This window comes from Ricinus communis, chromosome 1 (assembly GCF_019578655.1).
Source record: "Ricinus communis isolate WT05 ecotype wild-type chromosome 1, ASM1957865v1, whole genome shotgun sequence".
Taxonomy (NCBI): domain Eukaryota; kingdom Viridiplantae; phylum Streptophyta; class Magnoliopsida; order Malpighiales; family Euphorbiaceae; genus Ricinus; species Ricinus communis.
Window position 1 is genome coordinate 915,315 of NC_063256.1, and position 17,368 is coordinate 932,682.

General features: G+C 33.9%; 4 protein-coding genes across 9 annotated transcripts; 2 read left to right on the top strand and 2 right to left on the bottom strand.

Moving 5' to 3' along the window:
- The first annotated feature begins 48 nt into the window (after nt 1–48).
- LOC8270582 (spindle and kinetochore-associated protein 1 homolog) lies at nt 49–3,199 on the top strand. 5 transcript variants are annotated; one of them, XM_048370652.1, is made up of 11 exons: nt 54–244; nt 372–510; nt 605–729; nt 881–984; nt 1,059–1,137; nt 1,298–1,365; nt 1,674–1,779; nt 1,884–1,913; nt 2,187–2,300; nt 2,594–2,667; nt 2,810–3,199. In XM_048370652.1, coding segments are annotated over exons 2-11 (798 nt in total). In that variant the 5' UTR covers nt 54–244; nt 372–413; the 3' UTR covers nt 2,811–3,199. The 5 variants fall into 5 exon arrangements, 4 of the variants coding, with proteins under 4 accessions (XP_015583508.1, XP_002511664.1, XP_015583503.1 ...); XM_015728022.3 differs by having other exon boundaries at nt 49–510; nt 2,816–3,199; XR_001536272.3 differs by having other exon boundaries at nt 50–510; nt 2,187–2,471.
- A 359-nt stretch (nt 3,200–3,558) lies between these two features.
- On the top strand, nt 3,559–4,314 carry LOC8270583 (14 kDa proline-rich protein DC2.15). The gene has a single exon (XM_002511619.4). The coding sequence runs from the start codon at nt 3,639–3,641 to the stop codon at nt 4,056–4,058; it is 420 nt and encodes a 139-aa protein (XP_002511665.1). The 5' UTR covers nt 3,559–3,638; the 3' UTR covers nt 4,059–4,314.
- Nucleotides 4,315–8,394: 4,080 nt separating this feature from the next.
- LOC8270584 (putative lipid-binding protein At4g00165) lies at nt 8,395–9,061 on the bottom strand. Its single transcript, XM_002511620.4, has one exon. The coding sequence runs from the start codon at nt 8,887–8,889 to the stop codon at nt 8,503–8,505; it is 387 nt and encodes a 128-aa protein (XP_002511666.1). The 5' UTR covers nt 8,890–9,061; the 3' UTR covers nt 8,395–8,502.
- Nucleotides 9,062–12,624: 3,563 nt separating this feature from the next.
- On the bottom strand, nt 12,625–15,783 carry LOC8270586 (vesicle-associated protein 1-3). 2 transcript variants are annotated; one of them, XM_015727106.3, is made up of 9 exons: nt 15,649–15,783; nt 15,364–15,543; nt 14,980–15,050; nt 14,820–14,901; nt 14,499–14,614; nt 14,220–14,381; nt 14,088–14,129; nt 13,252–13,329; nt 12,625–12,937 (listed from the first exon to the last, which is right to left on the bottom strand). In XM_015727106.3, exons 2-9 carry the CDS (start codon nt 15,413–15,415, stop codon nt 12,824–12,826), a joined length of 717 nt encoding a protein of 238 aa, XP_015582592.1. In that variant the 5' UTR covers nt 15,416–15,543; nt 15,649–15,783; the 3' UTR covers nt 12,625–12,823. The 2 variants fall into 2 exon arrangements, with proteins under 2 accessions (XP_015582592.1, XP_025015872.1); XM_025160104.2 differs by lacking the exon at nt 15,649–15,783 and having other exon boundaries at nt 15,364–15,612.
- Nucleotides 15,784–17,368: the final 1,585 nt, after the last annotated feature.

Sequence of the window (17,368 nt, forward strand, 5' to 3'; positions counted from 1 at the left end):
AATGAAAATATAATTCATTATCGAATGTTTATTTGATTTGTGTTTATCATGAGTTGTTTAAGGATTAAATGGAAGCCTTACTACTGTTATTGTCTTCCTCCCATGTTGCTTTCAGATGATTTAGCGTACACTGGTTTGTCCGGTGACTGGAGAGCTACTCATCTCACCTGAGCTGGAAAACAAATAACAAAGCCTCGCGCGTGTCAGCTGTGATCTCACGCAGAGACCAAAACGGCGTCTAGGGGTGCGTTTTAGTTTTCGAAAAATCAAAATCCTTCCCGCCAAAACGACTTGCTAGAATTTGAAAATGCCATCTTGAATTCGCACTCACAAAAACCATCCATCCTAATATACAATCCAATTCTTGGCAGAGATAACTGATTTAAGCAAGCATATATGCATAGAGTGAGAATATGGCGATGAATGATGCTGGTTCATCTCTAGATTCTCTGATTTCTTCCTTCAATACTCGAATCTCCGAGCTTCAAGAACTCGTTATCGGCAGAAACAGTGAGTTAACTCCAAATCTCTAATTTCTCTCTTATTTTATATTATTTTGCTGTTAGATCGAAAACCAGAGTTATGTTCTCTCCTGTTGGCGCAGTGTATCCAGCGAGCAGCATCACCGATTTATCGGCGGTTGACACATCATTAAAGACGATGGAGCTGCAGATACAGGCTATTAAGGACCGACTGCGCGAGGAGTTTGAGGCCATTCCTAAAGCTAAGGTACTTTGCTCTGTTTCTTTTGTCTCAATTAGGGTTTCTTTGGTTGCTAATAAATAAGTTTGGCAATCTTTAACAATTAGGAGTTAGGGATTCAAGGTGTTCGATTAATTTATCGTTTAGGGTTTAATTGTGTTTCTTGCTCTGATTGCAGAAACTGATTGAGATGTCACTTCGGCAACAGAAGAAATTGCAGAGTATGTCTAGTCATGTTCTCCCACATAGAATGATCTCACTGAATTTAGATGCAAATAAAAGGTAATACGACTATTAGCATATTAGATGGATTTGGTTTCTATTGCCACAATTTTTTCTTTTGTTTTGTTACTTAGTGTGCCGCCTGAAGCCCCTAATCAACAAAATGAGTTTGGTTCTTTGAAAACTGAAAACGAGCCTGCGCCATTACCCAAGGTATCTGTAATGTTATGGGTTTAGAATTAAATAAATTGAAGTTCAAATGATTAAATGTTACAAACTAGTGATTACTAGGAAAATGTTATCTTAATTTTCACTTGAATATTAAATTATTAAATAATTGTTTAATCACTTCTTTTAACTTTGTTTATTATAGGAGAAAAAGGGCCGTGCCCCTCCACCATTGTGGTATATAACTGCTGATGAGCTGAATTCCCTGCCAACGTGAGTTAAATGTTTCATTGTTTAACGCAATTTGCCAAATTCAACTTTTTATGAACTTGGTTTATCTCGTCTCTTTGTACGTATAACGCCAAGAAAACCCGTTTGAGGTTGCATATATCCTCGAGTTTTAGCACTTAGAACACTCTTCTAGTAATGAATACATACATGGCTTATATTCTTGGTGGACAAGCATATGATTCCTATTAATTATGATAACTACTGTAGATGAATTATAAGACATGGAGATGCATGAGAAAGTTGAGTGGGAATGGGTCTGACCTAGTGTAGATTGGTATATTAAACTGCAGATATATGAGAGGAAGACTCACACTAGATAAGGTCAATGCTGCTATCAATGACATGGCGACATATGCTGAATCAAATGCTCACCTTATTGGAGCATCCAAGAAGAAGGTGCCTGTCCAAATTTTGTTGTGATTTCCATTTGTAGATTCTTAATCTCGCACCTATTGCCAACCTTTTTTACTTTTTCTTTTCTTTTTTCTTTTCTCATGAAGCTGGCAGAAAATCTCTGGGAAAAGGCCTTGGTAAGTTCACTTTTGTAGCACCAGCCAACATTTCTTCAATCACTCGTTCCTTACAATATAGAAGGCTGAATGCTTCTCTGGAATTTCACGAGTTCCATGCGTTGCTCTATGAGGAGCTGATGTTGATCAATATATTGGAGAGAACTAGATTTTGGGGGCCTGTGTTTTATTTTCAGACAGCTGGCAAGATACAAATGCAGTAGTTTTGATACACTTACGCCAAAAAATAGTAGATTAAGCAGTTGATTTTCAATATTCTTTTGAAACATGCAGCAAGTAAGAGATATTGCAATGACAGAAACGGTAAAGGGAAAGCATTTTTTTCTCGAATCTGACATAAAAGGGCCAACATTGAAGCTTGACAACACTGGAAAAGCTATGCTGACGGTAAGTCCTTTTTCTACTCTATTTCTCTCATTATTCATTAGTCATTAGGTACACAAGCAAGGAAAAAAAACAGGGTTTCCCCACTCAACTTCAGGAAATTCAATCACAAGCAGCATAATTGGAAATTTCAAGCCAGCCTTCTTTTCCTTAGAACCACAGAATTTCCTGAACGTAAGTTAGTTCATATTAGGGGAAAATGATCCAAAATACAAATCTAGAGAACTTATGCAGCACAAGTCATGCTGATCAGAAGTCAATTGATATGCTGTCTTTTGCGCTCTGCCACTTTCCAGGTTCTTCGTCACCTCGGTCGCATCAGTGAGACTCGGATTGGGCCTCATCGTATACTCATACTTTTGAAGCCCTAGTAAGTAGTGACCTGCTTTATTTTTTCTTAACATTTTTTAATTAAAAGATCGCGAGCTGTGGCCTAGCATGCTATGCTCAATCCCAAGTGCTAGAAATATACAGATGAACACTAACAGGCAATGTCCATGAATTAAAACTAGGAAAAGGTTGATTGTCAGGAAAAGATTTTAGGCGTTACCAAAAGTCTTGCTGGAGCAAGTGGTTTTGTTTAAAACCACAGCCTGCTTAGGAGACAATGTCCATGTGAATCAATTGGGATATCCGGTATGAGTTTTTTGACTATCGACGACAAACTTCCAAATTTGTTTTGGAATTGCACGTGTATTCCTCTGCATCTCAAATTGTTAATGCAATTTTCTTTTTCTAGTCTAATTATATGTATTCTTAGCCTACTATCTCAACTTGCATCAATGGCAGCCCTCTACTCAAATTTGGAAGTTATTTAATTTTTTAACCTGCACCTCTGATTACTGTCATGGAATGTGATGCCGATAATTTGATAGAAAAGCCGTTCATTTTCAATGATTTCATCACCGATGTAATTTCTTTTGTCTATTCTTTTGAAAGTTGTTTGTTTGTTGAGATATCAAACCCATCCTTAAGTGACAAAATACTCAATAATGCAAGTCAATTGATAAAAAAAGAAGGGCGAAGGAGAATAGATCTTTGGGAAGTGGCGAGAAAGTATTAAAAATTAATAAGAGTTTAAAGAGTGTCTTATTGTTATACGCGGTGGATGCAAGATACTCAAAAATCAAAATGCAGAAAGCTCCAAGGACATGAAATGGCCTATTCCCCAACTTGCAGCATTGCCAGCTAGGTGGGGTTTGATTCGATCCCGTGTGCTCACATGGGTCCCTTTCAAATGTTTAGTAAGCATCTTCATCTATAAAACCTTAACCTAGTTCACTACGAGCACCATCCCACACCCTTATTGTATCAGCCTCTTGGAACTATTTTTGCTCCAAAATGGCTTCCAAGGCTTTTGCAAAGACTGCTCTTCTTCTCTCCCTTAACCTTCTTTTCTTTTCTTTGGTTAGCTCTAAGCATCATCATCACGATGTCCCTTGTCCGCCACCGCCCCCACCAAAGACTCCAAAATGCCCACCACCACCATCATCACCTACAGGAAGTTGTCCAAAAAATGCTCTTAAGCTAGGAGTATGTGCTGACTTGTTAAACGATTTGGTGCACCTAGTAGTCGGAACTCCACCAAAGGAACCATGCTGCCCTCTCATTCAAGGTCTTGCGGACCTTGAAGCTGCCGTTTGCCTTTGCACTGCCCTTAAGGCCAATATTTTGGGCATTAATCTTAATGTCCCTGTTTCCTTAAGTTTGCTCTTGAATTACTGCGGAAAGGGTGTTCCTGCGGGATTCCAGTGCGCTTAGAGTGGGCAGTGTTTCAAGTTTCTGATTTCAATCTCTGGTTGATTTAGTAGTATATGTCTCTCATTTGTTATCTAGGCTTCTTTGGACTACTTTTCACTTGGGTTTTTGAGGTTGTGTTTCAATTTTTATGGAAGGAACAAAATATGTACTATTGGAATGTCTGTACCCCAGTTGAATAATGCCTTTAATGGGGAGGCTTGATTGTTTTCTGTCACTTAAAAATGTAAAAGAATATAAGATCGATTGCTATTTGATAGTTTTGTTCTTAATGAATAGATGGTACACCAACTCGTATGTATCGCCTCCACCATCCTTTGATGCACTTCCGACTGTACTTGTTCTCTCTCATTGCCCGTTAAAACTTCTGGGAGACAGTAAATGATCTTAGAATATCAAATATTCTTGAGATAATCTTTTTATTTTCTTAGAAGAAAAATAAACAATTAAATTGATTGGTATGTCACATTCATGATGTTTCATCATATTAACAAACAAACAAACAAAGTGACAGTTGAAGTGGATGCTGGCAATCCCCCACTCCATCCTGACCTCGATGGGATGTTTTAGACTACCAATGCTAAATGGGTCGTGGAAATCGTTCCTCATATTTTCCTTTAATTTTTTTATATAAAATAATATTAACTATTATTTTTCATTTTGAAATATAAACTAATTATTTATTTAAATAACTTAAATGGGATTTCCAACGCCACTCCTCCTTCTAGGCTTTTCAATAATAAAAGAAAAATAACCGTTGCAGCTACACTCTTTCCGAGTAACAAACACAGAAATTCTCTCTCTTTTTTCTTTTTTCTTTTTTTGGTTTTTTCCTATACATATTTTACTTAGATTATTTATTTGATAGCAAAAATAAGTAATAACTATGTTTATTTTATTTAGTAGAACATCTACATAAATTTTATACTATTCTTCTAATTTTTTTATTATTTATCTTTATTTTTTATATAATTAAAAATATAAAATAATATTTCATAAAATTTGTAATCCATTTTGTAATTTAACGGCTTTTCATTAAAAGAAAATAATTTACTAATCGAAATCGAAAGTATATAAATTTATTTTTAATTTTAATAAAGGCTAATTCTTAAAAATATTACAACTTAGTAAAAAGACAAACGAATAAGAATTTTAAAAATAATAATTAAGGAGGAAGGTTTATTTTAAAAATTTAAAATTAAAATTTGAGAAATTTTAGATATTGATGATTTCTAACTTGATATTCTGATTTTGATACAAGTAAAATGGTAACTTAAATTAATCTTTTCTTTTTTTAACTTGGCATTAAAAAGTTAAAGCTTCTCACCTTTTTCATAAATGGTTATCACAAGCATAACTATTGGTGGAAAACCTTATATAAGAAGTCCAATCAACATTTTAGCAAAAATAGTATTGAAAAATTCAACAAAATTATGTTCATGAAAGTCTAATACAGAAAGATTAAGATTTTCTCTTTCAAATTTCCTAATTAAAGGAATTTCACCATCCCTGTTTAGGAGCTTAATTTAGGCGTCAAAGAAGAATTACGGGAACACAGCAGTCTTTTAGCCAGATTAAGAATATTCTTAGAACTCCTCTCAAAACTTATCAGATCTGATCCACCAACAGTGGTTAATTATTGATGAGGTATGTCCTTGCAATTTCAAAATAAAACAAAGAGTAAAGAAATCAGAAAGATTATTTATTATCTTTGTATTAGTTAAGTTGCACAGACAGACAGTTGCACTATCGCATCGGACAAGATTGGCGTTTCATGTTTGGCTGTAATTTATGACTAATGATTCTGAAATTATAGTCCTGACCATAATCTTGCCAAAGTGTTTTCCTTTCATTAAAGCTCTCAATTGGGACCAATTGCTTAAATTGGGAACTTCCGGTCCGACAATTGCCTTCCACTTCCCACATTTCAATTATTTTTTGTATACTCTAGGGTATTAGTCCAGTTGTCTCAGCCCCACGGCCTCCTATAGAAAAATCATAATAATAATAAAACAAAGAGAAGAAAGAAATGTTATTTGTTAATTTTGTTTTGGGAACAATAATGAGAAAAGGAGTTCACGGGTTCTTTATTGAATGTATTTGTATAACAAAGTCGTGTACCTAACTTTGTCTTTATTCTTTAGATTATTTCAGTAATGAAGTCATCGTTCTAAATGATAAGATCACAAGAAGAAGACCCTCTACCACTTGCAGACAGACCCCATGCATGGCATATAGAATCAAATAGGCCAACTTGAATACCTTCCTCAAGAAATTCTCTCTTTTCATGACCACATAATGCAAACATGAGGCACACTGAAAAAAAGAAAAAAACAAAGAGCTGGAGAGGAAAGAAAGGAGTGAAAGGCCTGACAGAAGAAGAAGAACAGACGATAGGAGTTCTACTTTCCTAGGAGAACAAGTTCCTTTTAATACCAAAAACTGAATTAACGTTAAAAAGAGAAAATCTTAATGAGATGCTTGCATTCTTGATTAAACTTGCAACTGAGTTCTACTATGTGGGCATCGTCATAACCTACCTATCAACAAACAACTTTCATTAAACTTGCAACTATCATTAAGAGATGCTTGCATTGCATTGCAGATGCAGCAATTCCTTAAGAGTGGTTATATTTGGCCAGGCATCGCACATTTCTGCCTTCAACTGCCATTTTCAAGGACTTACCAAACATATCACACGGCCTCCTCTACCAGTTTAACTCAATTTGCTGATAGAAAAGTGTGGCCTCTAGACCTCCCACTTGTCTCTTTTTAACGTTATCTTCTTCTTGGTTATGTTACATAGTTGGGCTACCATATGCAATAGCAGATTCAACACCTACAAATAATCAAGCCCCAGATCCAACCATAGCTCCGTCTGGGAGTCAAAACCCAACCCCTATTCCAGTTGCTGCTACTGATTAAACCCAAATCCTAACACAACATCTATTGCATGCCAACCAAAAAGTCAATACTAGTAATGCTATCGAAAATTCCATCATGATTCCACCAGCAGCTCCTAGACGTAGCTGCTCCACCGTCAATCCCTCTCCTAAATATACCAACTGGCTCCAGTGCACCTGCAAATAGACGTCGTTGCAGCATCCTGCAAAGCCTTGGCAGTCACTTAGAAGAATGATTTTGCCCAATTCTTATACTCAATCTATTTGGCTCGACCTTGTGAATATCCTCAATGGACTAAATAACATCCTAACCACATGTGGCAGCAGTGGCTAATCTAAAATTTCATGTTTTCCTCTTTTTCTTTATTAAGAATAACGCTTGACCTTTTCTTTGCAATTACGTAATTTGTTTCAACTTTATTCGGTACAATCCAGCTGCTTCATCAAGATTTCAGGTGGCACAGGAAAACGAGGGAAACAGTTTTTCTTTCTCCTATAATTGGCCTCTATCACAGATCACAAACATAATTTATGCTTTTTAGTGAGGGCATATTGATGTTCCCAATAATAATTAGCAGGAACAAAGAATATTTGTACATCAAGAGTACACAAATGAACAAATTGATGGGACTGGGAGGAAATAGTGCAAGGGATACTAGGGCGTGAAAGGTGATAAATTCCACTATCATTATGCAAGAGTATACTCGATCAATGTTTCTGATGTATGTGTATGGCCATTGATGTATCTATATGTTCAGTAATCCTATTTTGTTATCACATTGGACAAACATGAAGAACCAGCAACAATAACAAGAAGAAACTATGAAAATCTTACCTTTTTCAGAATGTTTTTTTAAGATATACACTTAGGTCGATTGCCCAACTCGTTCATTACCAAATCTGTTAATAATTGTAATTATCGTAACCTAATAACTATTATAAATTGCGATAACCTGCAGAATCTAAAATAATCGTAATTCCCCATCTCATGTAATTAAATCCAACGGATACATGAGGTCATGGCATTTTAACCCGCTAGACCTATTAACTAAATCACATCAGTGATAATTCCAAATGTTGGAAGGAATATAAATGAGCAAAACCACTAAATTACATTCCAAATTAGATTAGAATTAATTAACTTTGCCTTTTTTCTAATTTATCTTTCAGAGTTTTATTGTTTGTTTAATATTTAAGTTATTGAAATATTTAATTTATTGATGTTTTAAGGTTTTATATAATTGACGATTTGCATGATTATTTCAAATTATTGGAGGCAAAATTTGTATATATAAAGTAAAATATTGTGGCCTTAGCAATCAAAATTCTGCAACTATATACCCATTTTGTAATTATATTCAGTATAATGATAATGCAGAAGTAATAAATAATACTAAGCAATTATGTAGTATAATTTAGAAAGCTATGGATAGAAATGAGAACTCCAAATTCCAATCTTCAATTTTCAATCTTCAATCTAGCATAAGCAAACACAGATTTTAAATTCATAAACAAACAAGAGTAGATAACTAAAGATAGAGATCTTAAGCACACTTAAAGCCTTGAGGAACCTCTCTTCCACAAGCACTAAGAAGTAGACTAATAGCAACAGGCACTTCAACCTTCACAACCCCAAGTACATTACTCTTTATCGCAGTGCATAAACACAATGCAGCTTCAAGATCAGCTACACCTTTAATGAGGGTACAGCATTCCTTGCTTGGTTTAGTTCCAATGACCTCATGAACCAACCCTAACCAGCTCCCACACACCCCAAACGTAAGGGTATCCTTGGGGCATCTGGCCGGCTTCTCGGGGACGGAAGGCACTTTTGGAGGGCATACGGGTACCTTATGAGATGAAACACAAGTGAAAAGTATGAGACTAAGGAGAAGTAAAAGAGTTGCTGCCTTAGAAGAACTGAAAGCCATTCTATCCAGTAACACTTTCGGTACTGTTGTTAAGGTAATTTAATAGGACCGACGATCATTGGAGCCTTGGAGGAAGCAATGGCCAATAATAATTAGGGCATGAAAGATATTTGAGCTAGATTTGTTATTGCCAATAAAGGAATGGAATAGCTGTTAGTAGCCAATATCTTGGTTCTATGGCTGATAGCAGCCTTATCTGTTAGATAAAAGATTTAGCAAGGCCAAAACATACAATAGCTAGCTATAAAGGGCCCAGCAGCCTTCCTAGGCCCTAAATCCTTTCAATCAATAGCTTTCTTCCAGCCAGGGAAGTGGGAACAGACGTAAGACTTTTCCTGATTGTGTTATATTAATCCCCCGGACTAAAATTGTGAGCCAATCTTCTTTAGTGCTGACAGAGAAGTCTGAATTATGAAAAGTCTTTCTCTCTATGACAAGCATATTAAAATTTTAAAATCACCATGGTTTGGTCGTCACGCATTTGTAAACGATGACCATCCTATAAATTCCTCCAAATAACCGTAGGACAGAACTCACAATTACAAGGGAATTAGAATAGATTTATAGGCCAAAATTAGCGAGCAGCATGAAGCCAGCAGTCACGTTTGTTCTTGGAACAATGTTTGGGGCCTTTATAACACGAGGAATGCAGCGTTGTCAACACCACGGCCATGGATGGCGTAGAGAGTGGCCCTCTTGTCCTCGCCAAGCTCAGAAGAACCCAAGCTCATCACCACCACCACCAACTGAACAGACAATTACTGCACCCATTACTAATAATTAATTAGTTGCACATGCGATGATAATCGTCTTTTTTTGTTTTGTTTCTTGTGTAAATGTGAGTGTTCTGTTTCTAATAAATGGACGTTGATGTATAATTCTAATTGTTTTGTCGAAAACAATTCGATTTCAACTGCACTGCTACAAACGAGAGGTCTAGTGATCAAGAGAAATATAGCCGAATTCTGTATCTGCTCCATCCATCATTATGGTTTAGCCAAAGTCCAAGTTCCCCTTCCTGCACAGCTTCATTTCAGTTAATTAAGCCATCAGAGCTTCAAAATTTATAAAATCCTCAAAAAGGACAAAGAAAAATGTATATATTTCAATTCTTTATTTCTTCGAAATAGTAATTATATATACTTATTTAAATAACTGAGATTTGTTTTCGTTAGTTGACATTATAAAATCGTAAAAATACATACATACTTGTCAAACAAATCAAATAAAACTTATATTTACTAAAAAACAGTAACCTGTGCTCAACGCTTAGTAGAAGTAGAAATGTACTTAATTATGATTATAGATTTAATATACTTATAATTAATTTACTTATAATCATTTAATCATAGAAAAGTCTATAATGTATCAGACTTATTTTACTTACTATTTGAAATGTGTAGTAAGATTATCTATATAGATTCGATGTGCTTTTAATTTTTCTTTATTTATGGATACTTAATCAAATAAAGTTATACTGTACAACTTCCTTACAATTATTAATTTAAATTGTTAGTAAGATATATCAAAATTTTTAAAATTTTATTTGTGTTATGTTATAATTGTTTAAATTTATAAATTTAACTTATTGATGTGAATCAGAATTGAACAATTATTAAATTATAGTATTATTAATCAAGGAATTTATTACATAAATTTGAAAGGATAGTAATAAATAATTTTGTAGAATCCTTTGTGCACAATTCTTTTTAGAAAAATTAAATTTATAATACCAAATATTATCTAGAAGTTGATTTCTTTCATTGGAAGTAAAAGAAAAAGAAATGATCCAATTAAAATATTCTTCAAATTCTTGAGCAAGAAACGAGGAGTTGACCCTTGGAGGAGGAGTCACAATTTGATGAAACCTATTGAGGAAAGAAAAGACTCTTGGAAAATACGATACTACAGTTATAAATAGTTGAATAGTTTTCTCAGCTATTTCCCATCTCTCTCCTGTGACTGTGAGTATCCTTCAAAAAATTGAAGCCAAATTGTCAACAGCGAGTTCATTTCAGATATCCAAGAAATGGGAATAATAAGGAAAAGCTTCTCCTTCATGTTAGGGACCTTATGCGGAGTCTACATAGCCCAAAACTACCACATTCCTGACATTAGAAAATTGGCTCGGTCAGGCCTTGTCATGGCCAGACAAATTGAACAAACCCATCGCAGACCACTTCCTGATGACAGCAACAACCACGATGTGTTCGAGTCCGAGTGATTTATTCATTACCATTCTCCAGTTTACTCCTGTAACCTTTCTCTTCCGCACTATGTCTACATGTTTATCCTGATTCTCGTTAAATGGATATATAGCAATTCGTTGTTCTTTCCTTACTTTATATGGTACGTATAGCGTAAGTCCAAGCAGATATGCTCCTCCGATACCTGACTCCCAAGTTCCAACAATTTACCACAGAGCAAACGATAAGTCTCTTTCTACAGCTTAGAGAGCAAACATGCAATACAACAGCCTGCTGAAGTTTGAAAAACCAGAGATTTCTATTGACATTTCGCAAATTCCATGAATTTTATTAAGTCATCGTTAGAATTAATATAAAATTTATAAATTTTCTTATCTGTTCAAAAACTTTTAAAAATAAAAAGCTTTAAAACCATATAAAAATGGGAATTTTCTAATTTTAATGGATGAGGAATTGTTCAACTACCGGCTACTTTTTTTATTTCTTAAAAATTGTAAAATTTATTTATTCGATTTATATATCAAATAAAAAGTATGAACAGAGACAAATACAAGGCAATACCTAAACGCTAAACGGCTTGAGTGCTTAGGGCATGTTTGGTTCAGTTGATCAATGCGGCTAATAGCTGGTGGCTGATAACTGATGGCTGATAAATTAAACCATTTGATAGAATTTTACTAGCAGTTGCTATTAGCATGTTAAGTATAATTTATCATTAAATATATTTTATTTTATTATATTTATTGTACAAATTAATAAAAATAATTTATAATAAATAAAAATATTATAGTTAATTTTTTTAACTCAATTATATTTATTATTAAAAATACTTATAAAAATTATTTTAAAAGTAAAAATTTAAATTTAAATTATACTAATTAAAATTTCTAATTTCAAATACCATAATTTAAATATTATAATTATTTAACTATTATAAATAATTTTAAAATAATAAATTATTTATTTAAAAATATTAAAATTTAATTATATAAGATCAATTTGATATAAGTTATTGTTAACAAATTTTAACAAAAATAATAATGTCCAAATTAATAAACAAACCAACTGATAAAAAAACTTTATATCGAGTCGATTGAAACTAAATCTCCTAAACCAAACACCCTCTTAATTCTTATTTTTTTCAACACCGCATTTATATATATAAAATGATTATATTCACAAATTATTAAGATTCAATCTTTTGAATTTTACATGTTTAATTGAGTAAAAAATATTATATCATGAAAACTTTTGAGTTCTAAATTTGAGCTCTTAATATTATATATATATATATTTATTTATTTATTTATTTTTGTTTGTAGAGTCAATAAAATACTTTCTTTTTTAAATATTAAAAAAATTGACAAAGGAAAATACAAGGAAAGTAAGAAAACATAAAACGAATTAATAATAGTTCGAAATGAAAAATACTAAAATCATAAGAGTATTATAAAATATCATTTTCATTTGCCTTATTTAAGTTCAAATTAGTTATAAAATAAGACAGGTTTTGTTTATGGAAAGAAAGTAAAGAGAAGATGCTTAGCACTCACTAATCACTTATAATTCAGAGATCTAACAATTCAATAACTTGAACTAGCGATAACACATCAGCTTATAATTTTACAAACTAAGCCAGAAGGGCTACTTAGTCTCGAAAACTATGGTAAGGCTAGAAAATTTGAAGCCAACACCTCAAGCTAAAAAATATCAGTTTCATCGTTTTTCTACGTTCTCTTTATAATATAGCCAACCAGTATTCCTAATAGACCAATCAGGAATGCGAAGAATAAAGAGAAACCACCAGCACGGTTTTTGCTAACTTGCTTTCTCATCAGTTCCTGTTGCAAGGAATGACCATGTGGACGGCAACGGTTAGTGAACGTAACAGTAAGAAACACCATTAAACAATTATACCATTTTACTGGCATGAGAAATTATCTTCAAAATGTATTAATAGATACTAAAATTGCAGATAAACAGATATGCAAAAACAGCAAAATACTCTTCCAACTCTATGCCCTGCAAACGAAACTTTTCATTCATCAATATCATGCTATAAAAGAAAGTGCCACACTGCAGGTTTCAGTCAACCATATGAGAAGCAATCACACCATTTCCCGAGCAAATAATATGGTGGTATTACAAGACATACCAGTTCCTGCCGCAGCAGTTGATTTTGAAGCAAAGCTGAAGCTTTCTCCTCAGTTAACTTTGAAATTGTAGACCATACCTGAAAATTCCATCATAAGGTTACGATACAGGATCAAGGAAAAAAATATTCAACATGCATGTATAGCAACTTAGATAAAGAAATCAATTTCCATAAGATGATAAAAGCCACATTCACATATTAATATTTAAGAGCTTTCAAAAAATCAAAACACGTAAATTCTAAATTGCATCACGTTGCTAGACTCATAATTGTTTGGCACACAAATATGAGATCTATTATAGTAGACTCTTTAGAAATTACCACTAGAATTTGGTGTTTTTGCATATAAGGTTCGATAGGTGTATATCTGTTCAAATCACTCACTTATACTCAACTAGAAGCCTTTGAAAGTCAGATCAATACCTTCCTACTAAGGAAAAAAAAGGAGAAGGCCCAACTGAACCACTTCAGATTCCAAGAACTGTCCTTTCAACTGGACAAGCAACATAGTGCATAACTTGATCATATTGTCAGCTATTTTAGCATGTCCATTCAAGCTACAGAATCACAGATGTGATTATAAGTTCTCAAGACCTTTCGAGAGGAGTACAGAATAGAAGCTTTCAATCAATCTTAATAAGAATCAGTTTAAGGACTCAGCACATAACCAGCGCAACCACAAATGATCACAGTTCAGTAGAGCATTAAAACTTGTATGACATTCTAAGTGATGAAATATTCATATGGCAAGTTCGAGAACTTGTTAGGAAAAAGTTGTATCTTCTATCGTGATCAAGTTATCAAATATTATTCAAATGGAGCAAAAGACAATTTACCTTGGAGGATTTCTCTTTAGGCTCCTCTAAAGATCTTGATACCTGAAGGTCCATGCATGCTGTTAAATGTATATGCTAAGCCAACTGCACAAACGACTATTATCATAAAGACAGAGAAACATAAAGACTTACAGCTTCAAGCAATGATGAGTCCTGATCACCATTCTCAAGCACAGAAGACCTTGGAGATAGCCCTTCTTCAGGTTCTTCTGGGACAGGCGATGGAGGATTAGCAGGGATGTATACAACTCGCAATTTGAACTCCTCAATAACCTTACCATCCTCCTTAGTAAACTGCAAATCAATTAACGCATCTTTAGTTCAGATTTTTTTAAATGAACCTTTGATTTTCAAAAGATAAAAGGACTAGAAAAAGAAAGAGAGAAAGAAAGCTGGGAAAAACCATCACACCGTATCTGCAGTTATGTCTTTTGTAGTTACACCATCAGGTGCAGCAACACTCTGAAGAAGGAATTTGTCCTTGCATTGCATATCAGGAGGTGCCTCTTTCTGGGCTTGCATTGTAACTGCAACAATCAATTCCAAAATAAGTTAATCATTAGACGAAATAATGAATGGCTTATTAATAAGAAAGAACCCACAAAAGTTAGACAATAAGTGAACATAAACCAGCTAAGGAAGGCAAAATGTAGAAAACACATAAGCAAGCAATTAGTCAATGATGAAGATGAATTTTTCTTTTTTCAACTGTCAACTGTTTTATATATGCACCTGTAACATTGCAAGCGGTTCCAGGCAAAATGATGCCAGTGTTAGGGCGAACACAGTACTTCTTCGGATTGGTTGTTTTAACCTAATCAAATCCAATATTAGTCAAACCATTATGTTTCATATCGATTAAGAAAAAAGAAAATGGGTGAAGCAAAGTCACCTTAAAAGCCACATAACTGTTTGACTTGTTAGTCAATTGCATAGAACATGAACTCTGCTTCTTCAATTCAACTTCACCCGTCCAATAATCAGTAACCGAAAAAGTAATTAAGGCTCCATTAGTTGCCAAAAGTATATGCAGTAACAAATAAAAGCGCGACTTAAACAGAAGAATATATCGTTTCGGATCTAAAACAGTGCATGCAATATAATTATTAGAAAAATATATACCTAACTCAGTTTTGCATTTCACTTATTTTTATAATTCCTACGAACCAACGCAATTGTCTTAATCAAATGTGATCCTGGCGTAATTCTTTATCGCAAATTTTCTTGGGAACCAAACATAACAATGAGAGAGAGAGAGAGAGCACGATCAACTTACATGGGAATTTAAGTTCCGAGGGCTGAATATTGAGAAGATCTCCAGTGCTCATGACTCTACTCTTTCCAATTAGAAAAGCAGCTTCAAGGTAGATTTCTACTTAAAATTAGGGTTTTTGTTTAGTGGAAGAAGAACTGATCACTAATTGTCTCCTTGAGCACTTTGAGCGCGATCTGAATTCTAAGCGAATTGAATTACAAATAGGTTTAAATTTTTTCAGAATTCAGTAAGAAGAAAAAAGAAATGCAGTTACTACTGACCAGGACAGGCGTAACAAATACGCACCGTTTGATTTGAGGAAAGTGGGTCCTTGACGATAAAACCTTGTGAGGAGAGATCATTCAATTTGAATGGGCCGTCATGTTTGGGAGGTGAACATCCGTGATCGTTAGCTTCAGTCGGTGGCCAATACCATTGCTATTATTTATTTATTCTTTTATCAATAATATACTATTGCTATACATTTGGTTGGCTAATTTATATTATTGGTCTACACAATATTGCTCTTATGATAAAATCCTCAGCTGTCCCAGTAAATTTAATACTTAAGGCACAAGTGAACTTTCTTGCAACATTTTACTAGTGACGTTTAAATTAGAGAAAACATTTTGAAGACAGCTTGAGATTTCAAATTCTGACATTAAATACCTGCCCACTAGATTAAAGGCTGATGGTTGGTTATGAAAATGTAATTCAGATATGCAGCTCCTCATGTTTATGCTCTTCCTGGGAGATAGAAGCTATGGTGCAGAAGATTAAAGTTAATACTGTATTATGATTTTGCTTCTGCTCATTTCACTCTTGCTAATTTTACTGTTGATGAATCCAAGTAAATACATAATTATTATTATTATTATTCATATCAAGTATAATTTTCAACTTCAGCTCGAGCTATTAAAAGGCAAATAAAAACATATCATTAAATAATATTTCACAAATTGGTACCTAATTCTGAAAGTGAAGTTAATGAACCAAAAGCGCACATTTTTGGCAACTTCTTCTGTTTATGTTTGTCTGTTTTTTTTAATAATAAGTATAAAGACTGGAACTTGGAAAAGATTGCTTAAATTAGAATATGCATATGCGGCCAAGTGAAGACTGTGGGTGTCTTCTTTTTCTGTTTTAATATTAACTTATGTGACAGTAAACTGACAAAATAATTAATAACAATGTCATCTAACTTGTATAAGAAATCTGAACAAAATCGCCTATGGTGCTAGCTTGAATTATAGTCTCTTGGGTCGCATACTTTTATTTGAACTTTTCAAAGGAGCATTGATTACGGGGATGGACCAATAACAGAAGAAAAGAAAGGGTATTCTCCCTAAAACTATAAGGCAGCCAATATGAATGTGGAGATCGTAGAAACATGTTATCAGCTATCCTACACATTGATTTTCCTGTCAGAGTTTTCATTTTTTAATTTTTTTTTTTTTTTTGCATGTTCTTGTTAAGACTAAAATCCCCGATAAAGTTAGTAATTACAAATTTCACAAGCAGAAAAACATTGCAGAGATTTGGACATAGGATATAGAAGCAGCAGCAGCAGCAACAAAGAAGTGGATGATTTTGCATAATCGTTAGCTGTGGTCCCAAATGGCAAAGATTAAAGAGCTGTCTGTATGTTTGTTAGAAGCCAAGAAGAGGGAAAATTACTACAGCTTTTTTGATCCTTCAAACTTGTGTGTGTGTATATATAATATATAACTGGGTATGTTTGGAGCAGGGCAGCAGGCTGTGCCCCTGAAAAATGGTACAAATTTGTGTTCCCTCCACGTATGGACATAACTAAAGGCAAATTTTCATGTCCTTGCTCATTAGCTGATCCATGCAGTGCAGAAACCCCACATCACTACTCTTGTCTTTATTTCAGGTGTGTGTGTGTGTATTAATAAATAGAACTTGTGATTCCAACAAAATGGATTTGGAAAATTTCCTTTGAAAGTTGCTATGGAATAACCCATGTATGATTTATTTGCTAATTCTATGTCAAGAAATTCTTTTG

What these genes read in the sequence shown, in the direction of transcription:
- LOC8270584 (XM_002511620.4), bottom strand. Translation starts at nt 8,889, where the DNA reads ATGGCTTTCAGTTCTTCTAAGGCAGCAACTCTTTTACTTCTCCTTAGT.
- LOC8270586 (XM_015727106.3), bottom strand. Translation starts at nt 15,415, where the DNA reads ATGAGCACTGGAGATCTTCTCAATATTCAGCCCTCGGAACTTAAATTC. An exon ending in CTCGGAACTTAAATTCCCAT is followed by an intron (nt 15,051 to 15,363) that starts GTAAGTTGATCG and finishes GGACGGGTGAAG; the next exon opens with TTGAATTGAAGAAGCAGAGT. An exon ending in AAGACATAACTGCAGATACG is followed by an intron (nt 14,382 to 14,498) that starts GTGTGATGGTTT and finishes ATTGATTTGCAG; the next exon opens with TTTACTAAGGAGGATGGTAA.
- LOC8270582 (XM_015728022.3), top strand. Translation starts at nt 414, where the DNA reads ATGGCGATGAATGATGCTGGTTCATCTCTAGATTCTCTGATTTCTTCC. An exon ending in AGGCCATTCCTAAAGCTAAG is followed by an intron (nt 730 to 880) that starts GTACTTTGCTCT and finishes CTCTGATTGCAG; the next exon opens with AAACTGATTGAGATGTCACT. An exon ending in TTGGAGCATCCAAGAAGAAG is followed by an intron (nt 1,780 to 1,883) that starts GTGCCTGTCCAA and finishes TTTCTCATGAAG; the next exon opens with CTGGCAGAAAATCTCTGGGA.
- LOC8270583 (XM_002511619.4), top strand. Translation starts at nt 3,639, where the DNA reads ATGGCTTCCAAGGCTTTTGCAAAGACTGCTCTTCTTCTCTCCCTTAAC.